Source organism: Anser anser (assembly GCF_964211835.1).
Source record: "Anser anser genome assembly, chromosome: 9".
NCBI classification, from domain to species: Eukaryota; Metazoa; Chordata; class Aves; order Anseriformes; family Anatidae; genus Anser; species Anser anser.
In genome coordinates, this window is record NC_139729.1 from 24,989,594 (window position 1) to 25,015,834 (window position 26,241).

Sequence of the window (26,241 nt, forward strand, 5' to 3'; positions counted from 1 at the left end):
CTTTTGCAGCACAGCCATGTATCCCTGCCCCAGGGAAAGTCTGTGTCAGATACAATTTGAGATAATTCCAGTGCTGCCATGCTTTTTAGGGTACCTAAAGTTATCACTTCTGCTTGGAAGAAGGTAGTTAATACAAATATCACCTCATTCAGTGGTGTAAAAAACACCTGCCACATATTGTTGTTTCTACTGAATAGAAACCTCTGCACTTCTTGTAGGGAAAAAATGTGAAGAAAGTACGTCCTGAAAACTTGAAAAGTCAGAGGATAGAAGTGCTGTAAAAGTATTATTGTGGTGCAGTGTTCTTGCTGGGCCTTGCTTTTGGCTCCTGGGCCTGGTGTCTGCTGTGGGTGCCAACACCGGCACTGGGTTTACTTGATATGAGAGGACTCTGAGGGCCAAATTTAAGTCCACATGTATGGGAAACTAAGAGACCCAGACATCTATGTTGGAAATGAGGAGACATTTCTTCTCAGAAAGAGCAGTCAGGCATTGGAACAGGTTGCCCAGGGAGATGGTGGAGTCACCGTCCCTGGGGGTATTCAGTGAAAGGTTGGATGTGGTGCTTGGGGACATGGTTTAGTGGGTGACATTGGTAATAGGGTGATGGTTGGACCAGCTGATCTTGGAGGTCTTTTCCAACCTTAATCATTCTATGATTCTATGATCTGTGTCACAAGGGCTGGGCGTTGCTCTTCAGCGGCTGGGGCTTCCAGCTCTGGAGCCCCCCCACAGAAATATCAGCAGGGCTGGATGGCGCAGGCTGCGGATGGGTGGCTGACAAATAGGGGAGCTCACAGCGCTGGCCCTGCGTGTGACTTTATTTAAAACCCAACGGGTCCCCGTCGGTAATGGCAGACGACCAGAGCCCCACATCCCTCCCCCGGCCCCTGATGAGGGGCGGACACCTTCCCCTCAGCGCGGCCCCACCTGCCCCCCCCTGCAGGCAGTAGGCTCTCCCCGCAGTCCCCTTCAGCCCCAGCGCCGAATGGACTCTCCTCCTCCGCGCGTCCCGCTGCCGGGGCAACGGCGACGGGGCCGGGACCAGGCCGGGCCGGGCCGGGCGGGCCGCCGGGGGTCGGTGGGGCGGGAGCTGGGGGCCGGGGAGCCCAGCCCGTGTCGAGGCAGGGCCCGGTGCCCTGGCCGTGGCTGTTTGCTCCTGCTTTGCTTCGGGCTTCGGGGGGTGGGACGACAAACAAACCCCAGAGCCACCGGTAGCGAAATAAACGAGCAAAGAAAGAAGGCCGCTGTTTTGGTAAGAGGTTTGGTAACAGCCTCGCCTGGCAGAGCCTCCAGTCTGGTCAAGGCAAGTGCTGCCCTCGATCCCCTCGTTCACCCGTGCTGTCCCCGCTCAGCAAGGACCCCACAGGGCCCTTCCTGGGGCTCTGTGACACTGATGAGAAGGTGGTTATCATGAAATGTCCTCGTGCTTTTTTTTTGAGAAGACTGCATGGAGAGACTGTTCTGTTAGCATGGTTTGTATTTGGAATTAGAATAAAGTTGAAATCTTAGTTCTTTGTTTAAACAGTGAAGATATACCAGAGGCGGTATTCGTTTCTCAGGTGTTCGCTTCTCAGTCCCTGTGACATCTTTCCAATGTGTGATAACATTAACTTCAAAGGGGTGGCTGACGAGTGATGCTAGACAAAACCTTGGTTACATTAAGAATTCTTCAAAATAAATGAAGAATAGTGAAGTTTGAATTATTGGTAAGTGGCCAGGGCTCAGTCTAGCATGAAATCCGTGTTCATGGGTATGATAATTAGATGCAAGTTATTACATATACTGTATATATGTAAAATCCTAATGGATTTTATGGGTTTATTGATAGGAGAAAGCTGTAGGAATTTTGTCAGCTCTAGTAAAACTCACGTACTTTGAAATAAACTACAGTAATCTTTAGCTGTTTTAAGTTATAAAGCTATCACTTGATTAGGAAGAAATTTGAGCTAAGCTGAGATACAGGGTAGATGGTGTTTGTGTTCATTTAGCTTTGCGGACTTAAACTTCCTTTAGCAGAAGCACCAGTTTTTGCTTTCTTCAGTTGCAGTGCATATCAATTAGCAGCACTGAGGAATCTGCTAGAACAATGAAATTTGAGTACTGGAGTGTGTAGGAGAGCAGGCAGAAAGGATGTGGATATTTACTGCTTGATTTATCTGCATTGATGAGTTGCTTTACTCTCTGCCTCGCTAAAAAATGTGTTAGAAAGGGAAGGGATCCATAGGCAGACAACAACCTCTCAGAAAAAGGGAACTCTCATCTGTTTTTGAATTACAACTTCGTTTGCAGATACTGGATTGGTTTATGAGGAGTTACGGTTTGGGTTTTACCACAAAAGTACTTGCTTTCTGTGGAGTTCGCTGGCAGTCCTCACAGCCCATTGCATGGTACTTAAGGATGTCCTACAAGCTTAAGGGGGTGCGTGTTTCCCCAAATGGTGCATGTTTGACTTTCAGACTCTTACACTGAGACCATAACATTCAATGTTTAACAGCTGTTCTCATGAACATTAGGGTTGCGTTTGCTATTACAATTGACTAATATTTAATAATGGTTAAATGAGTTCATGTATTTTCTTGGAACAATTCAGGTTTATGATCACCTGCTGTCTGTCCGTAACACCTGTTGTCAATAACTTCATGCTTTTATATCCACCCAGTATTACTAGGTTCTTGAAACTTTGTGGATTGTTTTCTGTCTGACACTATTAAAACTTTAAAGTTACCTCTTTAAATGTTCTTACAGTGCAACATGTTAAAGTTTATGGAAATAATGCTCGTGACATGAGTTAACTACTTTCCCTCGTTGAGCTTGTTAAGCTGGCCCCAGTAATTTACCTCCATTTTTATTTTTCAGTAGTCTTCAGGCTACATCAAAACCAGAGCGTTATCCTGCCTGTCTAGATGCACTAGTCTCGCTAGCACACTGGAAGAACCTTCTGTTCTAAGGTAACAGAATCTCATTTTATCTCATAGTATGATAAAATAATAATTGTTTTGAAATGACAGGGAAGAAGGAAGCGCTTGCTTTTTCCAGCACAGTAAGAAACATATTTTGTGTGCATATCTGACATTTCTGTCAGGGCTGAAATATCAGTGTTTAGGTTCCACCAGATGTTTTCAACCTATGTTATATTGATGTGCATTTTGCTTCATGAATGGGGGTATCGTGTGCGTGGCCGCTAATGGCCATTTTCAGGTTTAGGTGTGAACATACTGCTGAACTTTTGCTCTTGAGCTCAGTTATACATTTGATGTATTTCAAATACTAAGCTTCTCCACTCTTCATTTAAGTCTTGGTTTCAGCTGGAATCTGTTAGCCAACCGTTGAAGAACAGTTTCCAAATGGCCTGTCTGCTGAAAGTCTCTGGACTTTGGCACTGTGCTTGAAATTGAGTGTTGGCGTGTTTCTTCCAGCAGCCTACCTAGCCTCTACTAGTTATACTGCAAACATTCTAGTGCAGGGAGGGTATGGATATTAAGTTTTGTTTTGGACTCTTTGCTGTATAGATTTGCTCGTTGGAAGAGTATTTTACAACCTTGGGGGAAAAAATATCTTTAAAACATCACTGTCTTGAAATTTTGAGAGTAGGTAATAACTCTGTCTGCTCTGCAAGTTATTATGCCATTTTGAATCAATTTGTATAGGACTGAAGACATTTGTCATTCCAAATCAGATGAGATAGTTTTGTAGCCATTGTTACTATTTTCTCCTTCTCTGTGCTTTCTATGAGTCTGGTTCAAGAAACCTGAAATTTGTTTAATACTAAGCTGCTTTCTTTGAACTTTAGGGAATTGCCCAAAAGAAACAGACAAGTAAATGTTTTCCCTGGTACCATAAATGTAATAAAAAGTTTTTCTTTCAGTTAGATTTAATCTAGAGTTGGTTTAGGTTTTTATTGACATTTCATATAAACCACTTCTACTCTTTGTTTCTCTCTTTCTGTGTATTAATACTTCTTGGCTTTGTAACAAATTTTTACCATTTTAATTTCAATCAAATTCCCATTTCAACAGGTTGCTAACTGTAGATCATTCAAATTTTCTCTTTCTCTCTCTCAGAATAGATTGTACTGGGAATCATGAACAGCAATGGTTTTGTAATACTCCCAGGTTCAAAAAGTGGAACCTCAGTGAGATTAAAAGCAAAGTAAGTGCATTTTATCTGAATATGGTAGAGATATTGTTTCAGCATTTTCAGTACATTTTAATGAAGCATTAAGTAGAAGAACTTATTTGTGTAAGAGCACAAAGAATTATCATTAAAACATAAATTTTATCATGCAGTCTTTACAAAATTCACTTACATGTTTCACTTCTGGCATTTTCCCTATGCTTTTACACTTGAGCCTTTCTTCTTTCTTAGGCTTTAATCTACTTTCTGAGTAAGTTATAGGTCTTATGACTCTGTATGCTAACATATATAAACCAATAAGTAACAAAGCATTGTCTGGGATAGTTTATTTCATCATCATTAAGCAACAAATCTTTTTGAATACAGACGCAATTACATCAGTTTTACATTGGCACTATAAGCTTATATTGGAGTAGCCATTATCACTGTGAAAACCAAACAAAAAACCCAAACCAGAAACAAACAGAACAAACACCAACAAACCACAAATATCTTTATAGCAGTGTGGGTTTTGCTGTATAATCTTTCTGTTTTTATGGCTGTGTTGTGAAGGCATGCAACTTGGCAGACGCTTAGCTTGCCTGTCAAATAGGATGACTGTGCCATTGAACTGTAGAGGTCCTAGCTAGATGAGGAGCAAACCCCATCTGTGATGAGGTATTCTTGGGTGCAGGGAGTTTGCACCGGACCTGCAGTTCATTTTCCACAACTGTTTTTGGTCAGAAGGGTGACCTGCCTTTAATGACAAATTTTGCTTTTTTTTTTGCCTTTAATGACAAATTTTGCTCTTTTTTTTTTTTTTTGGCTTGCTGCTTTAAACTCTTTCAGCTATCTTAGTGTCTTTCACATAATTTCTGTTGCATATTTGATCATTTTAACTCTTCTAGAACTGTTCGAGAATTGCGGTTGGAGAAGGTGCAGTTAGAAATGGAGAATAAAGAGATGGAGAAGAAATTACGGCAACTGCAATCCAACATGAGCAGAGAAAAAGAAGAGAGAAAGTAGGTGAAGTTTCTGTTTAAAAAAATAGAATCCAATGAGATGCTTCCTTTGCATCTCCCCCATGGCCCAGACGGGATCTTTTGCAAAGTGTAGAATTCACAATGGTATTCAGTCTCCTCTCTCCAATCTTTCCTCTCAGTAATAAATTTGCTATCCTATGGCTTTCTTATTTTTAAACTCCCATGTGAAGCTTTGATTTTTTAGAATTAAATTAACGAATTCCCAACAGGGATATTCCTTCAGAGGCAGAGATCCCTTTTCCTCATTTATTCTCTTTTCTTCTTTTTTCCATGTACCATTGGATTTGTCAACTTAGTTTTAAAGGAGGAGACAAAAAGTAGTTGCTCTTGCACTATTCCTATCTTTTGACATTTCTGGAGAGGATCCTGTTCTTAGTATTGCTTTAATCCTGTTTTGTATGCATCCATGTAGCTTCTTGGAAAGCTGTTTTCTGTGTGATGGAAAACATGGCTCAGAAAGTAAGCATAATGTAATGGTGCAAGTGCTAGGGTGGAAGTTTTAAGTGTTGGCCGTGTTACTGGCGCACTCTAAATGTTAGCGAATCTCTGCAACAGCTGCTTCTGCTGCTTTGTATTTCTTCCTGATGTATTTTGACCCTGGAGACACACCTACGGTTGCACAGTGCCTTGGATACCTTAGTGCCTTAGTCTTGGTAACGCTAAGGACTTGCTTTTGGCAGCTCTGTTAGCTTTTAACTGAGCTGTTGAGGCAATGTTTTCCAGATAGTGCGTGGCGTTGTTTTTCCCCATATTGTTCTCCTGGCCTTGTACCTGCAAACCCTGATGGTGTTGTTACGGTGAGTTCAAATGATAGGACTCATTGGCATTTGCACCACAGCTGGGAAGATTGTTCCTTTTTCCTCCAATAAGTTTGCCTTCTTTTTTTGTATGCTGTATTATTATTATTATTTTACAGGAAACCAAACACAGTGCAAAACAAGGTAGATAATAGTCATTTAAATACCTGCAAAATAGTATGCAGTAGTGTATCTGCATAGAAGCTTAAAAACCCATGAATGTGCAGAACCTGCGCTCAACTAGCGTACTACAGCGCAAATAGCATTGTAAATGGGAATGATGAAAAGTATATAGTAGTAGGAAAAAGCAGGCTGAAAATAATCAGTCCTTTTTCATCTCCCTTTTAAATAATATATATAATAATATATATATATTTATATGTAATATATTCCCAAAGTAACCTTCACTATTAGAGTTGGTGGCTGCCATCAACCATGGAGTCTGCTAATAAATCTCTGTGTGAGTGAACCTGTTCTAACATCCTTTATGCAACTGTGCTAAAGCTGAAAAATACCATCTGATCTCCCTTAGTCTAAATTCTTCCCCACTGTCTTCTGTGTTAGTCATAGTAGTTAATATCTAAACTGACATTCCCTGAAATCTGTATTTTAGGTGTGTATGCATGGCTTGTTAAAAGATGTTGCGTTGTAGCTGTGCTGGAAGAATGCCCTAGGGTAGATTGGGATAATGAAGACTTATCTAAAATGCACTTCTGTTACATGTTTATTCATCAGTTAAAATTCAGTGGAAGGGAGGGGCTTGTGTTATGGGTAATTGGTGACCGTATAAACCAGTGTTTTTCGTGATGCTCTGTTCTTATTTAAAATCCCAAAAGAAAATGTATATGCTTCTCTTCTTTCCAGAAGACATGATGAGTAAACACTTTCTTGCCTTGGTTCATAGGAAATCAAGCGCTTATCACTGGAAAACTGGACAGGCAGGACCAATGACCATCCAAGCCCGAGTTTTGTCGCAAAGCAAAGAAAAAAATAATAAGGTAATAAGCTATCAGTAAATTTGCAGATAAAGCTATTTTAAACAAAAGAAGATTTAGAAAATTCATGCTACAAAATATGGTAATTTTAAATACTGTAAAAACAATAGATTGAGCAATTCTGAGTAGAATTTGTAGCTGTTTATTTTTCCATGCCAATCTTATGTTTCCCTTTGAGCTGGAGGAACATCAAGTTCTGTTTGGTGATCTGTTGTTTTTAATTGTAATAGATACTGAATTGGTAGAAGTAATGATTATTTACTGTTGTAAGAGTTTAATTTGGTACTGGTGGAAGTCATTGGGAGCCTGTCTTTCAAATTAATTAGGCCTTGTCTAGTGTCTGTTATGAATCTGTAATAAAAGACTCCATGTAAAGTTTTGAGCACAAATTTATGATCTTCACAGATATTAACTGTGAGAAAGGCACCCCACATTTAAAAATACTACAGGTACATTTTTTTCTTTTCCTCAGCCGCTGTGTAAAGTAGCACCGTCATATGAATGGCGTAGTGGAATGCGGTTCATTCTCTTTTTTTTTTTTTTTTTCACTTCTGTATGTCCTAAGATCTTAAGATGCTTCTGCATTTCTTCCTTCTCAGTAAGTACAGAAGGAGAACACAACTTGTCATATGGTCCATAGTACATGGGAGGATTCCTACATTTGTCCCTTGAGGACTGATGCTAATGGGTCAAGTGCTGGCTAACCAGATCTTTGATGCATTCTTTATAACAAGGGCCAACCAAGACTGGATGTTTTGAAATGTGGATTAAATTTGTCTATGGAGTCTTATGCTATGAGATCCTCGCTCGGCCCTGAAGAGAGGGATGCAGAACTTTTCTAGGCAGCCATTGAAAGCCGTTTGCTTTTTTATATGTACAAAATAGGGTATTTCCTTATTTCTTTTTTAAAATGACTAGGGCAATTTTGCAGAAACTCTCCAAACATATTAAGCATAAAGTAGATGTGTCTTAAGAAACTTGAGCTGAAAGTGGTTAAAGTTGGTCAAATTTATAAGCAGCCTTTCAGACAGTGTTATCACTTCAAACTGCAATAACCTAGTCTCAATATTTCCTTCTGTGGTGAAATAAAATCATCACTTTAATAGCTTAGGCTTTTGTCCTTGAAGCTTTATACATCCTGGAAGCAAGCATTAGGTATATCCATGATCAAACAATGTTCATGAATGCTGTTAAAATACCAATTATGATAACAGAACTGATGGTTTTTACTCATTCCCTGAATTAGTGTGAAAAATCTGTAGGAGATTTCCAATCCAAACTACTTCAATTTAGAGATACTTCCTATTTCCTTTAGCAGACATTGATGTGTCTGAAGAGGCACAAATAGGTCTGAATGGGACATAAAAAGAGAGCTTTATGATTTTTTTTCTGGAAGCTATGCTATGTATGTTGTGGTGAAATGGGAGCTGTTAATTAAGAGAGACCATTCAAAACTGGCTGAAATGAAGCTTGTGTAAGTCTAAAAAGAAAAGCAGACAATGACAACTTCAGACTAAGCCATCACAGTTGCTATTTGAAGTCTTTTGAAGCAGCAGCAGTTTGGTGTGAAGGTCTTTTTCAGCCAACGCACTCAATTTCAATAAAATTGCCTACTTGCCTCTGAGTAGAAGAGAGAGGATCGGAATGAAAGGGGTTTCTTTAACCCATCTCTTTCTCCTTCTACTTCTCTGAGACAAGTAGCTTAGAGCTGTTGCTACTTCAAAGACTTCAGATTTCAGCTGTGTTGGCAAAGGAGAAGAGGCAAAATTTTCAAAATTAAAGTGCCTGCAGATTCACGAGGGGGTGGGGGTAGAGGGGTGAGGGCGCAGTGTGGACTCTCTGGAGGAAAAAAACAAGGAAAGAAAATGTTGAAAATGATCGGTTACTGGGGTGCAAGATCCTGGAAGGATGATGAGGGGAAGCAGAATGAAAACAATCTAATTGCTCCCTTCTGGCCCCCAAGATCTATAGGTAGGTGTATGTGCAGATGGCTGGACAGATTTTCAGTCTGTGCAGATGACTTCACTGGTTGAATTTTGAGGTTAGGTCACTGTGGTTATGCAAGTTCTGCAGGTCTGTACATGCGGAATACACTTGCTATGTACCTAGTAAATAATACATGCCTAGCTATTTTCCTAGAAACAGTAAATTTTTAGTTTTATAAATTATATGTGTATTCATTTTCATTAGCACCTTAAGCTTCTTTTTAATATTCATACTCTAATACCTTAATGTTCATATAAATGTATGTAAATATTTTTTCATATAGGTTTCTTCGGGAAAAGTGAAGTTGCAAATACTGAAAGAACAGATGAAAGGTAAAGGCATCTTTGTTAAATTAAAACTCACAAAATTCAAAATTCTGATAGTGTTTGATTCTGGGAGTTTGCTGCAATTAAATAATAAGGTGGAAATCAGAGATTGGAATCTGTTTTTTTTTTTTTTTTTTCTTTTTTCCCTTCTCCAGAGCCAGTGAAAGAACCATTTAAGCATGAAATGTCAAATTCTGTAGCTCATGAAAAATCTGAAGTGAAGGAGCTAGCATGTGGACAATGTGAAACTAAGAGCGCGCTGCTGGTAAGTAAATGGTATAAAAATTACACACTATATTCTGTTGTTACAGAGTATATATAATAGCTGTGTAGTGGTATCCAGATGTACACATAATATATAGTAAAATGAATTATATTGGATTTTTCTAAGCTGTAAACTGTATGTGGTCTACAGAGACAAGTCAACTGATGTGGGATTCACTTCCAGGCTCCTTGATGAAAGGACCTGTATATGAAAATACATATGTGTACACCTAAAACACAAGGGCAAGTCTAAATGTTATGTTAGTGTTGCGTGTGCTAGCTTGTTTGTACAATGTGCTTGTACTGTGGTAGTTAATGGAAGTTGTATTAGCTGCCTCCTGCCCTTTTATTAAAAGGAATTATTTTAATGACGGTATTGCCACTTTGAAATTATAATGTCAGGGAACTGGTCTGAACTTTTCACCAGAAAAGCTAAGGCCAATGCAAGATTTTTATACTTTATTTTTGCCTTTTGTTCAGCTGCTGGGACGAGTAAGTCATTAGAAGGATTCTCTACTTCTCTTTAAAATGGTCCATTGGACCATTTGAGGTGCCAAATTCAACTATTAGACGCACAGCAACTTAAAAAGAAAAATATAGTGAAATGTTTGAGACTATTTTGATCATACTTTATTTTATATAATCTTACCTTGCTGGAATTGAAATTATAATATTTTTTTCCACTTGTTTGTCAAAATATTTTGGTATGTTCTATATGATTATATCCATGTTAATTCTACGATTACTCTCAGTGATAACTACTTAGTGCACGTGAGGTAAAGGAAGGTTTTACATCCTGATCTCATGAATGGCAAAGAAACAGATAAATAACTGTTATCTGTTTTTTAACAGGGAGTTTCTTTAAGTTGTATTTTTATTAATTGGCCCAGCATGTGAATATAGCTGAAGAAGACTAAGACCCCCAACATGTGTTTAAAATAAGCTGTATGGTTGCAGGCAAATAGGGCAAATTGAATACTCTGTGCACACTCTGTAATTTTAAGTACTTTGGTAAGCATCAGGGCAAGTGGTTAATTCTGGCTGCTTTCTGAGTTGGTATTTTCTGGCTATGTTACAGTGGAAATTAGTATTATCAAGTATGAGATGATTTTTATTTAATAGAGTTTGCCTCTTAGCAAGTGCCTAGCCTACAAAATATAAGGTAGCCCTTTACTATTCAATTATTCAATTTCTGAAGTAGTTTGTGGAAATAGAGTAGATCTATTGTTGAATGAGGAAATGAGACTTTCTTTTAAAGAATGTAGTACATCTTTTTTCTTTTTTTTTTTTTTCCCGTGTAGTACATGCTATGATATATTTGAATCACTTATGGCAAATTAAAACAGTTGGAGCTGCTGGTTCTCAAAAGAAAAAGACCTTTTTTCCGCTTCCCCCAGGAAAAAACACGTGTGGATTTTAAATCCCCGTGAAGATCACCGCGCACCAAAGCCACCTGCGTTTTGCTCCCTTGGGTTCTTTGACTGATTCCCTTTCCCCGTTCCCTCCCTCAGCCACGAACTGCGGCCAGGTGTGTGGGGAGCCGCCCGGCTCCGGCTCCGGCTGCCCTCGGGCTCCCTCAGGGGCCGCGGGGCCGGGCCGGGCCGCCAGGGGCCGCTGCGGCTCCACGGTGCTGCCGCCGGGCAGGCCCCGGCCCGGCCCGCCCAGACACCGGGCCTGTCTGCCTGACGGTGTTTGTGAGGCAGTGGCTCTTTCACCTCACGAATATTTGAAGTAGTCGCTGGGCTAGAAATCCCCTGCTTCTGGGAGGAGTTAAACTAATGCTTGCTTTTCTCTCCTCCCTAAATTCACCTGGAGCTATGCTTCAGAGTGCTCAGCTCCTGATCCCAGAAAGTCTCCTGTGCTACCACTGGCTTTGAAGACAAAGCGGGTGGATAGCGAGGTGGTGTTTTGTCACACCTTAGGTTACAAAGGCAGTTCTTTGACACTATTGAATGTGACTTTCCTATTCACTAGTAACTGTTGCAGTTAAAAATTGTGATTAGAAAGAATCAAGGTTACTTTACTGTGAGAATAAAAGCTAACAAAAATAGAGAAAATGTTGGTAGGGTCTTGACTGAGTGCAAGTCAATTTAACTCTTTCTGTTGTACCATATGAGGTTTTCACGAAGGCAGATTTTGCTTTTCAATAATGTCACTTGATATGGCGTTCTATTATTCCTCTAAAATTTGGTCATTTTATTCCGCTTTCCTAGAGAGATTCCTTTCAGTAATGCAGTAGGTTATCAGAGTTATTGGTCTGAAAAATACATACTGATATATCTTGATATTTGTAATGCATTCTTTTTTAGATGATTTTTTTAAAGGAAATGCTATTTATCTCATTTTCGGTGGTAAACTGAATTGAGATGTTGGAAGTTTATTTGTGGGGATTAAAGGTCATGCAGCAGTTCAATGGAAGAATACAGGGATTTAAAATGAGAGTCATAGAGTGTTGTGAGCACTTCATCTGTGTGAGGAGAATTTCACCTTAATTGTCTTGGTTTTTTTTTTCCTCCCCTTTTACTTGTCTACTTCCCTCTTCTTTCCAATCCTACTCTGAAACTAATTAGTAACTGTTTCTATTAATAAAGGGAGCTAACGAAACAATGCAGGAAGTGCAGAGATGCATTTTTTTTTTTTTGGAATAGAAAACAGTAGCTATAATTCAATTTTTCATAGGGAGAAAGATTATTGCAGTCCAAGTGAGATTCTGCAATTGCTAATCTAGAATTTTAGCCATATGATTGAGGAGTATTGGATGTTTTTAGAGAAATTGCACAGCAGAAAATTTAAAGGCAGTCAGTCTAGTGAGAATCTAGAGTAGTGTTTTCTAAATTTCTTGATGGGTCCCATTGCTGCTGCCTCTCACTCTTTCTTGTCCCCTTCCTACTGCTGCTTTGGGAGTCGATGTATTTGATACCTGTGTTGGTTTGGCATCATACTGGGAGAAAATCAGCATCTCAGTTCAGTTGCTGGGCAGTTTTACATGAGGTCAAAACAAATAAGCTTTGTAAGGATTCTTGAAAATCAGCTTTGCAATTCTTGCAAATTGCAAATTCTAGCTTTTTTTTTTTGAAGCAGTTGAGCAATATGTGAATAAAAATGTCATGTTGTTTAAACAAATAATGCAGGAAGCTAAGTCTTACAAACATTGATCAACTACTATATACCGTGTGCTAGAATACCAAAAAAACCCATACATAATGCAACTGTTCTTTCTCAAGAAGAGTAGTTGCATAAAGCTACATCAATAAAACTATTTCCTTCAAATGTGGCTTTTACTGAATTCTACTGTAGTGCTAAGATTATTTTCTTCATGCGGTGAAAGAGAAATCGACACAATCTTTAGCTGTGTGCTTTTGGATGCATGTGCATTAGAAAACAGAATGAGCCAAGGAGAATGGCAATTACAGAGACAAATTTAGCTGTTTCTCCTTTAGTATATGTTTGTCATCGTTATGTGTTTTAGCAACATGTTGGTGAAAAAACACTTGCCATCAATTATGGATGATTATGGACTATCAGAATTAAGGAATATGACAAAACATGCGTGTTCATACAGTAAACATTGAACCTTATTCATCCAGCAGTGCAGTATAAGAAACAGAAGAAGACTGCAAAAGGAAAAAAGAAACAGCTATTTGCAGCAGTTAGTGTCCTGGCATGCTCACTGGTATGTCACAAGTACCATTTAATGCGTAACCAGCAATTGCAAAGTTGCTGGGTCGATTATAGTGTAGAGTAGGTGGAAATGAGAAGATGTGAGTAAATTCTAGTTTTGCAATGACTGCTTGACATCTTTGACTCTTTCAGATTAAACTTTCTGCCTGTACCTCTTCTGCTCATGTGTTTTGGTGGAAAGAATATGTGGCTTGCTCAAGGACTTCATAGACAAATTATCTTCCATTTTGGTCTTTCTCTGTGTAGGCGGCATACAGAAAGGATCGACATAAAATATTATTTGTTCCTGCTTGATAATCATTCAAGAGTCAGTAATCAAATTACATTCGTATTACATTTTAACAGTATTTTTTTTGTTCTACTATAGGTTGCACATCAATGAAGTTCTAGTGGGGTAAAACTATTACTCTTGATCTGTAGCTATTTTTAGTCAGTTATCTAGTTTTTCATAGCTAGGACTTTCCTGGACTTTTAAGTGCGAACTGATATTCCAGCTGGTTTGTCCTGTGTCATACCCAGTGGAGTATTCAGATTATTGACTTTTGTTCACACGTTTGCATTGGGATTATTAAAATAAGTATGTGTTTGTGTCGCCATCATTCTGTTTTCAATATGCAGTTCTCTTGCTGCCTTCTATTTTGCTGTTTGGTGGAAAGTTGGATTATATTAATATTAAATTAAAGGTTTCATAATGTTCTATTAACAGACAGAAGCCAATATGCATTTTGGAAAATTGGAAGTTGTCCATCACTTCACCAATGAAGTAAATCTGAATGAATCTAAAATTAATCATGAGGAGAAGAAAGTAAACTGCAAACATCAGGTCACTTCAAACAAATTTTCATCTTTGCCAGTGTCAGTAAGCAGTGCTGAGGTAGTACACATGTTGTGGTTTAACCCGGCTGGCAGCTAAACACCACACAGCCGTTCGCTCACCCTCCCCCCTCCCTCTCTGGGATGGGGGAGAGAAACGGGAAAGTGAAGCCTGTGAGTTGAGATAAAGACAGTTTATTAAGACAGGAAAATAATAATAACAATAATAATAATAATAGTGATAATGGTAATAGTATTAACAATAATAATGTGTAAGAAAACAAGTGATGCACAATGCAATTGCTCACCACCCGCTGACCGATGCCCAGCCTATTCCCGAGCAGCCGGCCCCCCCACCCCGGCCAGCCACCCCTATATATTGTTTAGCATGACGTCAGATGGTATGGAATACCCCTTTGGCCAGTTTGGGTCAGCTGTCCTGGGTCTGTCCCCTCCCAGCTCCTGCTGCACCCCCAGCCTGCTCACTGGCAGGACAGAGCGAGAAGCCGAAAAGTCCTTGGCCTGGTGTAAACACTGCTCTGCAACAATTAAAACATCAGCATGTTATCAGCGCTCTTCTCATCCTAATCCAAAACATAGCACCCTACCAGCTACTATGAGCTACTTAACTCTGTCCTAACTGGAACCAGGACAACACAGTTCAGAAACAAAAAATAAAAATATTGTTAATGTTCGTGACATCTTAAACAGAGTGGTCTTAGGTTTCTCACATTGTACTAAATGAGGGATCAGGCTATCAGACTTGCTCAGTCTGTTAACCTCTGGGCGTAATATCTGTCCTATACATAGGATGTGGGCTATCTGTGACTATTGCTTTTTGCCTACTAAAAATATTTAAATATATATTTTTGTGTGCTTATACCAACTTTTTTTTTCTTATTTTGCTCTTGATAGAACGTTACAATTCAGACATGAGCAAGATCACTTGAAAATCGAGTAGCTCTGATTACCAGGGCAGCTAAACTAAGGCCAGAAAACATTTCCATAGCTGATAATAAAAATGTTGTTGCTGTTATGTAACTGGGGAGAGGATTGTCATCAGAAGTGCTGTATTAATTACGTTGTGGAACTGATTTAGGAACTCTTCTCGGAATCAGCCTGGACAGGCCTTGACGATCAGGACAAAGTGCTATTACTAAATGGTACATTTAATGAGGAGGAATCTGCAAAGTCTTTTCAGGAAGCTTTGATTCAATGGAGAAATGGTAGTTGTGGTCACAGAAAAGAACAGCATGCTGGCGAGGTCCTATCAGGTATGAATTTTTCTGTTTTAATTGCACATTAAAAACATGAGCGGCCATTTTGGTGAGTTAGCAGCTAGTTTAGTTAATGAAGATAGGTGTTCTGTTAGAATAGTAGATGTTTAAGTTTTTTTTTTCCTCTGCGTTTTGTTATAAATTATCATCAACCTCTGAAGTTTTGTTTTTTTTTTTTAAATAATGTACAGGTTGGTGTTTTATCAGAATTTTTGTAATTAACTGTTACCTTGGCCAGATTGTTCAATCTGCATCTATACATTTCCATAGCATTTTTTTCTCATTTAAGAGTTTAATGTGAATGGTAATGCCAAACCATAAAGTCCAAGCCTTTAACTAAGACAAAGAATGTGCACGGCTTGGGACTTTGCATGTTGTGTCAAAGTGTATTTTCTGTTTACATTCCACAGGCTCCTAATATTTCTTTGTTCCAGTGAAAAGATCCAATCACATCAAGTATGCATGGAAAAATACAAAATAACTCGTCTGATTGGATTTGTGCAATTTGTCTTCATTCTTTGTGTAGTTTTGTACAAAAATACACAGTACCGTTGTTCCCAGCTGCCCTGTTTTGGCTTTCCCCGGTTTGTAGTAGTCTTCCTTTATATGCGAAGTTGCAAGGAGTGAGGTTTTACTGGCTACTGCCACTGCTAAATGTATTGTGTAAATATGATCTTTAAGATCTCATGCATCTAGGAAGTAGATTTCTGTGAATTAAAGGCAATCGTATATGTCAAAGGATTTACAGGTGCAATGAGAAATGTGTTATATATCATTAGGTGCAAGGAGTGCTTGCATATGTTGCTGCTTATCTGTAGAATATTTATGTGTGTCTTGAAATTTATTTACTGACCTTTTAGTCATAATAGGAGAAGCTGGGTAACCTTTAGATATGCACTCCTATCTAAATCTAAGCAAAGACTGTATTTTCCACAGATTCTGACAGTTTGTGAATTCTTTCCAGCTGAATCCAGGAAATCCAAACAAGTATTCAAATTATTTATGTGACTCAAAACTCCCTGTTTCTTTTTGTCTACTAGAATTATCCTGACACTTTAAATTTTAGAATTATGCAAAGACTCAGCTAGGTATAAGCTACTAATGTGACATTTGTTCAAAAATGATGTATCTAAATAGCAAGCTTATAAATCTGAACTGCTGTTTTTTTTTTTTTAATAATTCTACTAGAGTCTGTGGGAATTTGTGAGGTACAGACCAATCTGACTATTGTGAAAGAACACGTCCAAATTCAATTCAAGGAGGGTGGCCTGAGCTACATGGAGAAACTCTTGCTTAAGAAGTACAGAAGGTATTGTAGAACTTGCTGGTGCTAGTGAAGGTCAGAAACGCTTTATAGCATTAACAAAATTGCATTGAAACACTTTAATATTAGCTATATTACCAAGAGTTAATTAAGGGGTCATAGTACTTGATCTTAAAAAGTAACCATTATAGCCAGAGTTGATGACTTTGTATTTCAGAATTACAGCAGAGGGAGTATTTGGAGAGATTCTCTCTGCTATCAGTTTGTTGTAGAATTTGAAGAGCAATAATGATAGTTGGAAGCCTGTTTTTGCTATGGGAGTTTGAGAAAAAGAAGTATGATCTTCATGATACTCCTGTAAATACGGCAGAGTTACTTTGTTAGTCCCTGAGGTATGAGGTCATTGCACTGAAATTAGGAGTTGCTGCTTTTTAGCAGTGGTAAATACTGATGCGGTAAATAGTGTGGATTTTCTTTAAAAAAGGAAAATAATAAAAAATACTTTTTTTTAAGACTGGTTTCTTTTTTTTTTTTTTTTTTTAGAACTCCTGTTGATGAAATATCTGGTAGTTGCATTAAAGATTTAAGGCCTATGCAAACACAGACTGTGTCACATCAGGCTGTGACTGGAGGAGGCGAAAAAGGAGATGAAGATGATGTCAATGATTTAACAGGTATATATATATTTTTTTTATTTAAACTAACTATTAAATATTTGGGGGGAGGGATTTTTTTTTTTTTGAGTATGATTTCTGGACAGTTACATACTTAAGCCCTTTCTACCTTAAAAAAAAAAAGTAACAATAACAAAGTAGCAAAATAAAAGGGTTGCCTTTTTATAAGTGTATCATAAGTGAGAAAAAATAAAATGCATCAAATTAATTATATTTCATAGTTGAAGAGGTGAAGAGATACTGGACGTCTGTATTTAGAGAGCAGGTACCCAAAACTGTTCCTGAAAGTGCAGAGCCCACTCTGAAAATTGAATTTCTTGATGATGTAAGTATGTAATAAAGAACTTTATGAATCTTCAGAGTAATCTTAAATGGTTTGTTTAAGTACTGATCTATTAAAAACTTAAATTAACAACAGTTAAATAATTTCTAATTAAAAAAAATATAAATATATATATATACTTGGTCCCTTTTACAATAATTTTCTCCTGTTGTGTCCATGGACTCTTAATGTATAGAAATTATACAAAAAAAATCTATACAGTTTTAATCACTTGAGTTCGTATTCCTTTTTGTAATTATAATCAATTGTAATTATAATCAATTGCTGAATATACTTTTTTTTTTTTTAACTTAGTCTTATTGCACAGACTTGGAAGAATCACGTAACTTTTTGGTGACGGAAGCTGGGGCTATAGAAATGAATAACCAAAGAAAAACTGAACCACTTGAAGAGTTTGAAAGGTATGAGAAATATGGAGATTTTTTGGAAGAGAAAAGGAAGTAATCCTAACTTCTGATTTAGTTACATTCCTAAATAACAGGTTTGGTTCTTTGCAGACAATCATACCCCATATGAATGGGGAGAATCCTTGACTGTAAATTGTTTTAAAGCATGGTTAAAATATCTGCTCATCCTCGTCACAAGACACAGTCTTTGCCAGTGTCATGACCCTGTCAGTTAGTACTTTCCCTTCCTTTACATTTCTTCCAAGATACTGTCTGAATGCTTTTTGTTGTCCTTGAAAGTTTTTCTCCTCACCTCCCCCTCCGTATCGTAGAATCACAGACTGATTTGGATTGGAAGGGACTTTAAATCCAGTCCAGTTCCACTCTCCTGCCATGGGCAGGGACACCTTCCTGTAGATCAGACTGCCCAAAGTCCCATCCAGCCTGGCCTTGAACACTTCCAGGGATGGGACATCTACAACTTCTCTGGGCAACCTATTCCAGTGCCTCACCTCCCTCATAGCAAAGAATTGCTTCCTATTATCTAATTTAAATCTACTCTCTTTTAGTTTTCTTGTCATTTGAGTGACCTAATGATGTGATGACTATACTATTAACTGTCTATAACTGGAGATATATCACTTTGAAATGTCTTTATTTTATTTGCTTGATCACTCCAAATGTTAAACCATCTAAGATGTATTCCTTCATATGTTTGGAATTAAAGGTAGAATTACTCTTCTGTATGCTCTTAACTAAGTAGGAGCAGGGACTACATGCAGGCAAATATGTAACATGTTAGTGTTATGCGCTTTTAAGATACTCATATACCTAATTTTGTAACTCCTGATGAAACTTAGAGCCCTAATATTGACTGTCATTTAAAATGATACGTGTGATTCTTCTGACATGCCAAAATATATTCATGATAAGATGTGCTATATTTTCTTATAATTTACTCTGCTGATCTTTCCTGCTTTGTCTGTTTCAAAGTTGTCCAGCAGTTGCAGGTCAGAACAACACACTGCTAGACCTTTTGCCAGAAGAAACTGTGGGCACGATGAGAAAGTCATCGTGTCTTTTAACTGCCACAGCTGACACTCCGTATCTTTTACATCTTCCTCTTGACAGAAATCCTGTTTCTTCCAAAGAAATTTTGCAAGGTAAATTTTGAAAGCTATTTTTACTATGTAAGTTACTACTTGGTCACAGGATAAAAAGTAAAATGGCTATATCTTGTATAAACAAAGCAAAACAGTATGTAGAATTATTAACTGTCTATTAAAATGTGTTTCAAACCATTATTACAATTTTTAAAGAAATATTGCAAAATTGCTATTATTGCAGTTTTTGTGTTGACTCTACCTAGACTATAATTCTAACTGTAAAATGTATTATCATAGAGAAGTTTGAAATATGGTAAGAGTATTATCAAGATCTCTTTTCATGAACAGTGATGTACAGGAACACGTGCATTAGGTATGGAACAGGTCCTACTACCTGGTAAGTCTGGTCTGTGTATGTTAGCATCAGGATATCAGTCAGGAAGCTGATGAATGTTAACTTTTCTTTTTATTTTGTGCCATAATGAAAGCCATATGAAAATTAAAATGTAAAACTCGAATGGAGGTTTCGTGTTTTAATTTCATAAAATGTAGTAGACTTGCAGATTGTAATTCATAGCAATTTCCATTTAAAAAATAAAGCATAATTTTGTTTCTACTCTGGTAGAAAAAATGGCTGTCTGCAGTGTTCTTGAAAGAAATGCAGAACAAAAGGACATTATTGAACTAAAGACTGCGGGAAGATCACTCAGCTCCTGTAAACTACCTGAGAAGACCTCTGACCCTAGTGAACTAATGAGCAACAATTATCTCTTTGAGATACAATTGCAGAAAAATGATAATGATTCACAAGAACTGGATGGTGGCTGCAACGGCCAGAGTTTGGTTATGCCTGTAATTACAACGTCCTCAGCGGTAAAATGTTATACTTAGCAATTAAAGATATATAAACTGTAGTGTAATCTACTTTCCCAGGTTATCATGAGGAACATTACCCTGTTGCTGAATCAGTTGAGAGACAGTGATAGATGTATAGTTACCACAAAATACTCTACCTCTATTTCCCATTTTCCTCCAGAAAATCCCTCAAAGCAACCAACAGTATAGTTTTCATCAGAGGATTGTTATTGCCTCCCATATTTCATCTGAGGGGATGGAGGCTTTCATACCTTCCGCTTTGTGTTGTCGATCTATTGTTGATACCTTTTTTTTTTTTAAAGGGCTTCTCTGAGAAGATAAGATAGCCCTTCCCATGTTAGTATCAAGGTCAATACACTTACCTAATCTAAAATATTCAGAATGATCTTTCAGTTTAAAAAAAAAAAAATGGAAAGAGAAAAACTGTGGAGAAGGTTGGAACATTAGATTTGGAGTCACCGTTAGGAAGTATTGCTTTAGCTGAGGTATGCAAAGATATTCGTTAACAATCAAAGAAGAGCGACTTCTTATGTCCACAGTCAATCAACAGAAGAACAGACTCAGACTCTTGCAAAGTTAGCAATGGAAGCTTATAGGATTTGAAAGCATTATATCATGTAAAGCCACCAGCCTTTTGAATATCCGTTACACTAGGCTATCAGAATCATTCCAAGTTTTATAAAATGAGCATTTTATTAATATAAATTTGCCAGGGCAACTTATGAAGCATTTTCGTGTTTCTAATCTGTTCGTGTTTTATTCAAGTTACAGGATGGAGCCAAAAGACAGAAATCTGCTTCTACACAGTATCGGGGACTTGAAGGTTTCTTTGTTGTAGGTGTAAACCCTAAACAAGTAATGCTGGAAGCAAGTTCTTCACTGCGTGCAGACTCTAGCCCTATGAACAGAAGCATCCCATTTTCAGGTACTGACATATGAAATCCTCAAACACAGTACTTATTTAGCACTACCACTGTAAGACGCCCGTCACTTTATGTAACTTGGATCCAGCTTACTTTTAGAAGTCACTTTGGAGTAACAATTATGCCACCATAAAAGATGAAACGAATTCACTACTTTGAGGTAAATCACATTAATTTAGAGCCATACATTTGTATCCTTCTCTGTATCACCTGAAAATTTGATACCAGTATTTCTGGAAATTTCTGCTTTTCCTTGTGCATGATATAAATCACCGAATGGCACTGTTATGCTATTGCTTTTAATGGTATATGAAACAACGTGTGACATGATTGGCGGACGTGAGTATTAATTTGATTTAGTATATCACTTGAATTTAAAAATTATTATTGTTATATGCTTGTTTATATTATGTGCAGAAAACTTGATGCATGACTTCTTTAAATCACAGAAATTAAATGCAGCAAATATCGTAACAGTAAATATGTGTAAACACAAAATCAACAAAGATTTTCCTCTAATACTTCTTAATTTCAGGACATAAGATGTGGGTTGCTGACAGGAGCTTAAGTGAATACGCTGATGACTCTGTAGTTCGAGGTGTCCTAGAAAGTCAATCGAATAGATCTTCAAGTGGTCTTGAGACTCAAAATAGAATTTCTCCCCTGATGGTAGTGTGCAGATCATATTCAGGTAAGGTTAATAAATATGAGGCCCTACTTTAATAGGTTATTTTACCTGATACTTATTTTTAAGGATGTTTGTAACCTTGTTTCTTTTAAGCAAAGAATATAGTTTAGTGATCTATTCAGTTTGGGTGCCAGTGCCTGTAAGATGGGAGTTGTAGCATTGGCTCCTTCTCTGTTAGGATTTTAATATTTTTGTATAACAAATATTTTTGGAATCTGCCCATTTTTAATTTGTCTTTTGAGTGGCAACAACTGATGAGGAAGAATCTGACAGCACGGAATCTTCAGCTTAATGTTGTTTTCTCTGAAATAATGTAAATCTGTAAAACAGCATGCGACTGTCAGTGCGCAGTATGTGACTCCCCATAATGCACCGCCATTAAGCAGATATGGCTGTGGTCAGGCCTTGTAAGCAAACTGCTGCTTCCCAGAGATGAAAACAATTATTTGAAGATTTGGTTTCTTCAGTTGTATTATTTAACAGAAGTCATGCCTATAACTTGTGTTTGATAGAGCTTGCGTATTCCTCTCCATTACATACCACGATGTCTGTTGTGGTCTCCCCCTACTGAATGTGGTGCAAAGTATGTGAAGTTTTACAAAATTTATGATGAAATCATTTGAAAACTTATATTTGGCTGTTCTGTAGGAATTCAACTTTGTAAAAGAAACCTTTGTACCAAAGACTTAACTGTCAAAAATTCATCAATATTTTGTCTCTATACCAAATATTCAGAAAACATTCCTCACAAAACTCCATTAGGGGATTGACAGTAACACACAACTTAGAGGGGAAAAAAAAAGAGAGGGTGTATCCCCCTGTTTTTGTGTTTAGAGATGTGGAACTGACAGGTGACTTTTTGTTCCATATGCTGAATAAAAACAGAAAAACAAACAACAAACCATTAATATTGCAAGCATTCTGGAGTTTTGGCAGATATTTAAATCACCATGATGGATTCAGCTGCTAATAGGAAGACATTAACCAATACTTGTATAATGTCTTTCTTTTATAAGTGTTCTTCAGTCTTGCATTGCTTTAAATGAGCAGAATATGAACAGTCACGGAAATATCAGTCTGATTTGTTCCAGCTAGAAAGAAATACAGTTTGAGATTTGTCTGTACTGGCTGTTCAAAACTGTTCTTGCCTTTCTTCTGATGACATAAGTCATATTTTCACTCATTAAAACTACTGTTTTATGTAAGCATTGATAATATTACAAAATTAAATGCAATGTCAAACGTAGTTTCTAATACATTGACAACATAACCACCAGTTGCACACAAGGCACACCTGTAACAGCTATCATAACAGAAGTTCTCTTTTTCAGTGACAATCTGCATGTCTAAATCTTTGAGCTTTTAAGAATGTTATTATGAAACATTGTTTTAAATATGAGAGGAAAATTATGCCTCATTTTTTTTTATTTTTTGTGTTTTTTAAAATACCTATTAAAATAATTTAAGAATTTAAAAAGCGATTGGAGTAAAACTTTCTTTTGCAAGATTTCAGCATTTTTTTTTTGCTTGATGTTCTGTCCTGTGTGGACTTCTGATCTGCTTATTTACATATATAAATAAAATTAGAAGCTTGCTCTGTGGTGATTGTTTTGCTTTTAGGTGATTTTTATATCTTCATCTGTGCATTTGTATTTTGGGTAAAATGACATTTACATAGCAATTTGTTAGAAGTTGTGACTTTGTGTGATTTCAGGGAATGATTCCAAAAGACCTCAGTCGGCAGATATGCTACGCTATAAACTGACTAGAAATTGTCCAAAAAACATTCAGCCGAGACCAAAGAGTTCACCTATGCGTATGTTTAGAGTTGACACTGAGATACCAAAGCACGAGTGCATTGATGTAACTAAGCAAGATGAGGATCATTGGAAATATATTGCTGACCAAGAAGCCCTACTTACTCTGGAAAAAGAATTACAAAGTTATGCAAGTAAGTGGCAATATTGCCTTTTTCCCCCTTTTATGCTTGTAAGTTACATAATGAAAGCAAGTAGCTATTTATTTCTTTATTATTAGACCTAACTGATATTGGGGCAAACGTGTACTAAAGCATTTGACTATGCAAGACTCTGTGATTTAAGATAGCTTCTACTAAATTAAAGGTAGGTTGAAGTATGATCAAACAGAAATAAATCAAACCGTTTCATGCAGCTTTCTTAATTTTTTTTTCTACCTTTCTTCAATTTTGTTGGAGAAATCTACAGAATATGATAGGTACTCTTTCAGAGCATGGATTTCTTTTAAATAAGTATCCTTTCCTTTGGTATTTAGCAATGGACACTGTAAGTGGTGGTAGAAGTGGTATCGATGCGAGGGAAGCTGGAAGGGGAAAAGGTGGGCTGAAAATTTTATAAATCAATCCTGATGAGAACTGCCACTAATAGTGCATTATAGACCTGATCCTATGTCTCATTTTGGATTTGACTCAGCCCCCTTTCCTCTGTCTTTTAAAATGTTTTCTCCTTCCTACAGAAGGGGCAAGGTCAGTGGTTACAGTTAAACAGAATCAGTCAAAAGAGTGAGTTCTGTTGTTATTTGAATAGAGGAAAAAAATGGTTGAGATTTTTCTGTTCCGTCTCAATGAGGAGATGATTCAAGTGTCTAAGTGTCTAAGACACTTTGTGCCATAAGCAGCCTTGAACTACATCTCTTAGGCTGTAACATGGGCCATCCCTCCTTAGTTGCTGTAGTGCTTTTATATTGGCAGCTCCTGGCTTTGAAGCATCTTCAGTAACCAGAACTCATCTGCTTTCCAGAGTGTTCTGTCTTTCAAAATGTTTTTACCTTACGTTTTGCTGTATATTTTTTTTTCACACAGCTCTTTACTCAGTCTTCCAAATACCACATTTCAGGACAGCTGTCCTTCTTTGTTTGCTAAATATTCACCAGACCTATGTTTTTTGGAGGAGTTTCTCATGTTAATACTTGAAGAATGAAGATGCATGCTGAATACATCCAGAGGAACATAGGAAGGAAGTTAATAACTTTTCAGTTATTGTTCCAGTCTTTCTCTGCCTTTTCATTCCACTTTCTTGGAATACCTTTCACTTATTTAGAAGCTTATAGTAGAAACTTACAGCTAGCTGGAAAAATAGTGTAATTGCAAGTGGGTTATATATGAAGCATTGTCTGTGACCCTAGTTGATAATCTTGGGTTGGTGCATGTGCGATATATCTTGTTACTCTGTTTTAGATGCATACTACCATTAGTTAGCTACCTTCGTTACTGTATTTTGAGATTGCATAGGGGCCCTACATACAAGGTTTCATATTGCACTGGCATAAATATCTTAGAAGCAAACCCTCTCTATTACTTCTGATAATGCAGGAATCTTATAATAAAATGTCCTAACTTATTTGAGGGCTTGTAGTGACATCCTTCACCAGCTACAAGTTTTTCTGACACTTCTAATATCAAATTTTTATTGATACTGTGAAATTCTTTAAACTTGATAGTATAGATACTGCATTTTTTTTTATATTTGTTACTGAAATAATTGAAAATATTTCAGGTTCACAAGAAAAACTTTACAGCTTAACTTCTGAAGATGTAACCTCTTCCAGCAGATGCTTGAAGAAGATATATGGAAATGTTACAGATTTCCATAGAAACTTGGAACTAAAAGACCACAACAGAGATGATATGTCTGGGTAAGTTAAACTCCCCAAATATGTTTTTATGGTACTGTAAGATGCTTAATATGCCAAATATATTGCCAGTACTGAAATAAAGTCTTAACTTTCTGGTTTTACTTTGTATCCTGTTTACAAATGTTAACATAACCTATTTGTATCCTGGTGTTTTAAGTCAGTACTCTCAAATTAAGAGTAAAGTGATACATTTTGTTGTTGAGACCCTAAATTATAAATTTGGGGATTTCTGAAAATTCTGAAAAATAAGGTCACTGATTTTTTTTTTCTTTTTTCTGAAAAGAAGCTCGCTTTCCTAATTTGCCCGTCCTAGGATGTGGGATTTCTGTACCTAGGCATAATAGTGACAGTGTTCTTTTCCCTTCTTGTTTAAGAGGTGAAAACATATGTGATAAAAGCTGAGGGGGAAATAATGAATATAGTAGCTTGCAGTTGCGTATACTTGCATACTTGTATGTATACAGTAAAAACTATTTTTCTGCCTTCTATTTCTGTGTGTATGAACATACGTCTGTATGGCTTTAGCTAGAATAGCTTGAAGAATTTGAGCTGCTGATAATCACTATTGTGTATTTCTTTTAAGGGGCTGTGATGAAGGCCAAACGGATGATAAGGAAGAAATTCTGGAGGATAAACGACAGGTTCTTGCATTACAGTGAACATGCAAAGAATGGAATGTAATTTTTATCTTTGCATATCATACAAAATCAAGAAGCAGACAGAGAGGTATCTTGAATGCTGCTGATATTATTTATTAAAGATTATTTTGTAAACCTGTGAATAAAAAAATGTTAAAAATCACTTGGTTTTGACTCTTTTTCCTGGTATGACAAAGTAACAGAGTAATAGAAAACTGAAGTCTTATACTGTTTATTATTCTAGTGTTAAACTTGCTGCATCTTTGTTGTATCAAAAGGTTTAGGGTTTTTAGGTAGGCATCAAATGAACTGAACTCCGTAAGTTTTCTATGCCAAAACAAAGTACTATTCAAGTGGAAAACTAAAAAGAACA

General features: G+C 37.2%; 1 protein-coding gene across 21 annotated transcripts; it reads left to right on the forward strand.

The window, feature by feature from the left end:
- Positions 1–314: 314 nt before the first annotated feature.
- Positions 315–26,027, forward strand: ZBBX (zinc finger B-box domain containing). 21 transcript variants are annotated; one of them, XM_083848142.1, is made up of 21 exons: positions 318–1,475; positions 2,293–2,421; positions 2,860–2,951; positions 4,065–4,152; positions 5,025–5,138; positions 6,861–6,954; positions 9,221–9,269; positions 9,419–9,528; positions 13,915–14,082; positions 15,121–15,295; positions 16,487–16,607; positions 17,106–17,236; positions 17,458–17,561; positions 17,874–17,980; positions 18,959–19,128; positions 19,697–19,944; positions 20,713–20,872; positions 21,406–21,561; positions 23,273–23,509; positions 25,092–25,230; positions 25,814–26,027. In XM_083848142.1, the coding sequence occupies exons 4-21, from the start codon at positions 4,085–4,087 to the stop codon at positions 25,887–25,889; spliced, it is 2,427 nt and encodes an 808-aa protein (XP_083704268.1). In that variant the 5' UTR covers positions 318–1,475; positions 2,293–2,421; positions 2,860–2,951; positions 4,065–4,084; the 3' UTR covers positions 25,890–26,027. The 21 variants fall into 21 exon arrangements, with proteins under 21 accessions (XP_083704265.1, XP_083704266.1, XP_083704267.1 ...); XM_083848133.1 differs by having other exon boundaries at positions 4,070–4,152; XM_083848146.1 differs by having other exon boundaries at positions 2,863–2,951.
- The last annotated feature ends 214 nt before the right edge of the window (positions 26,028–26,241 follow it).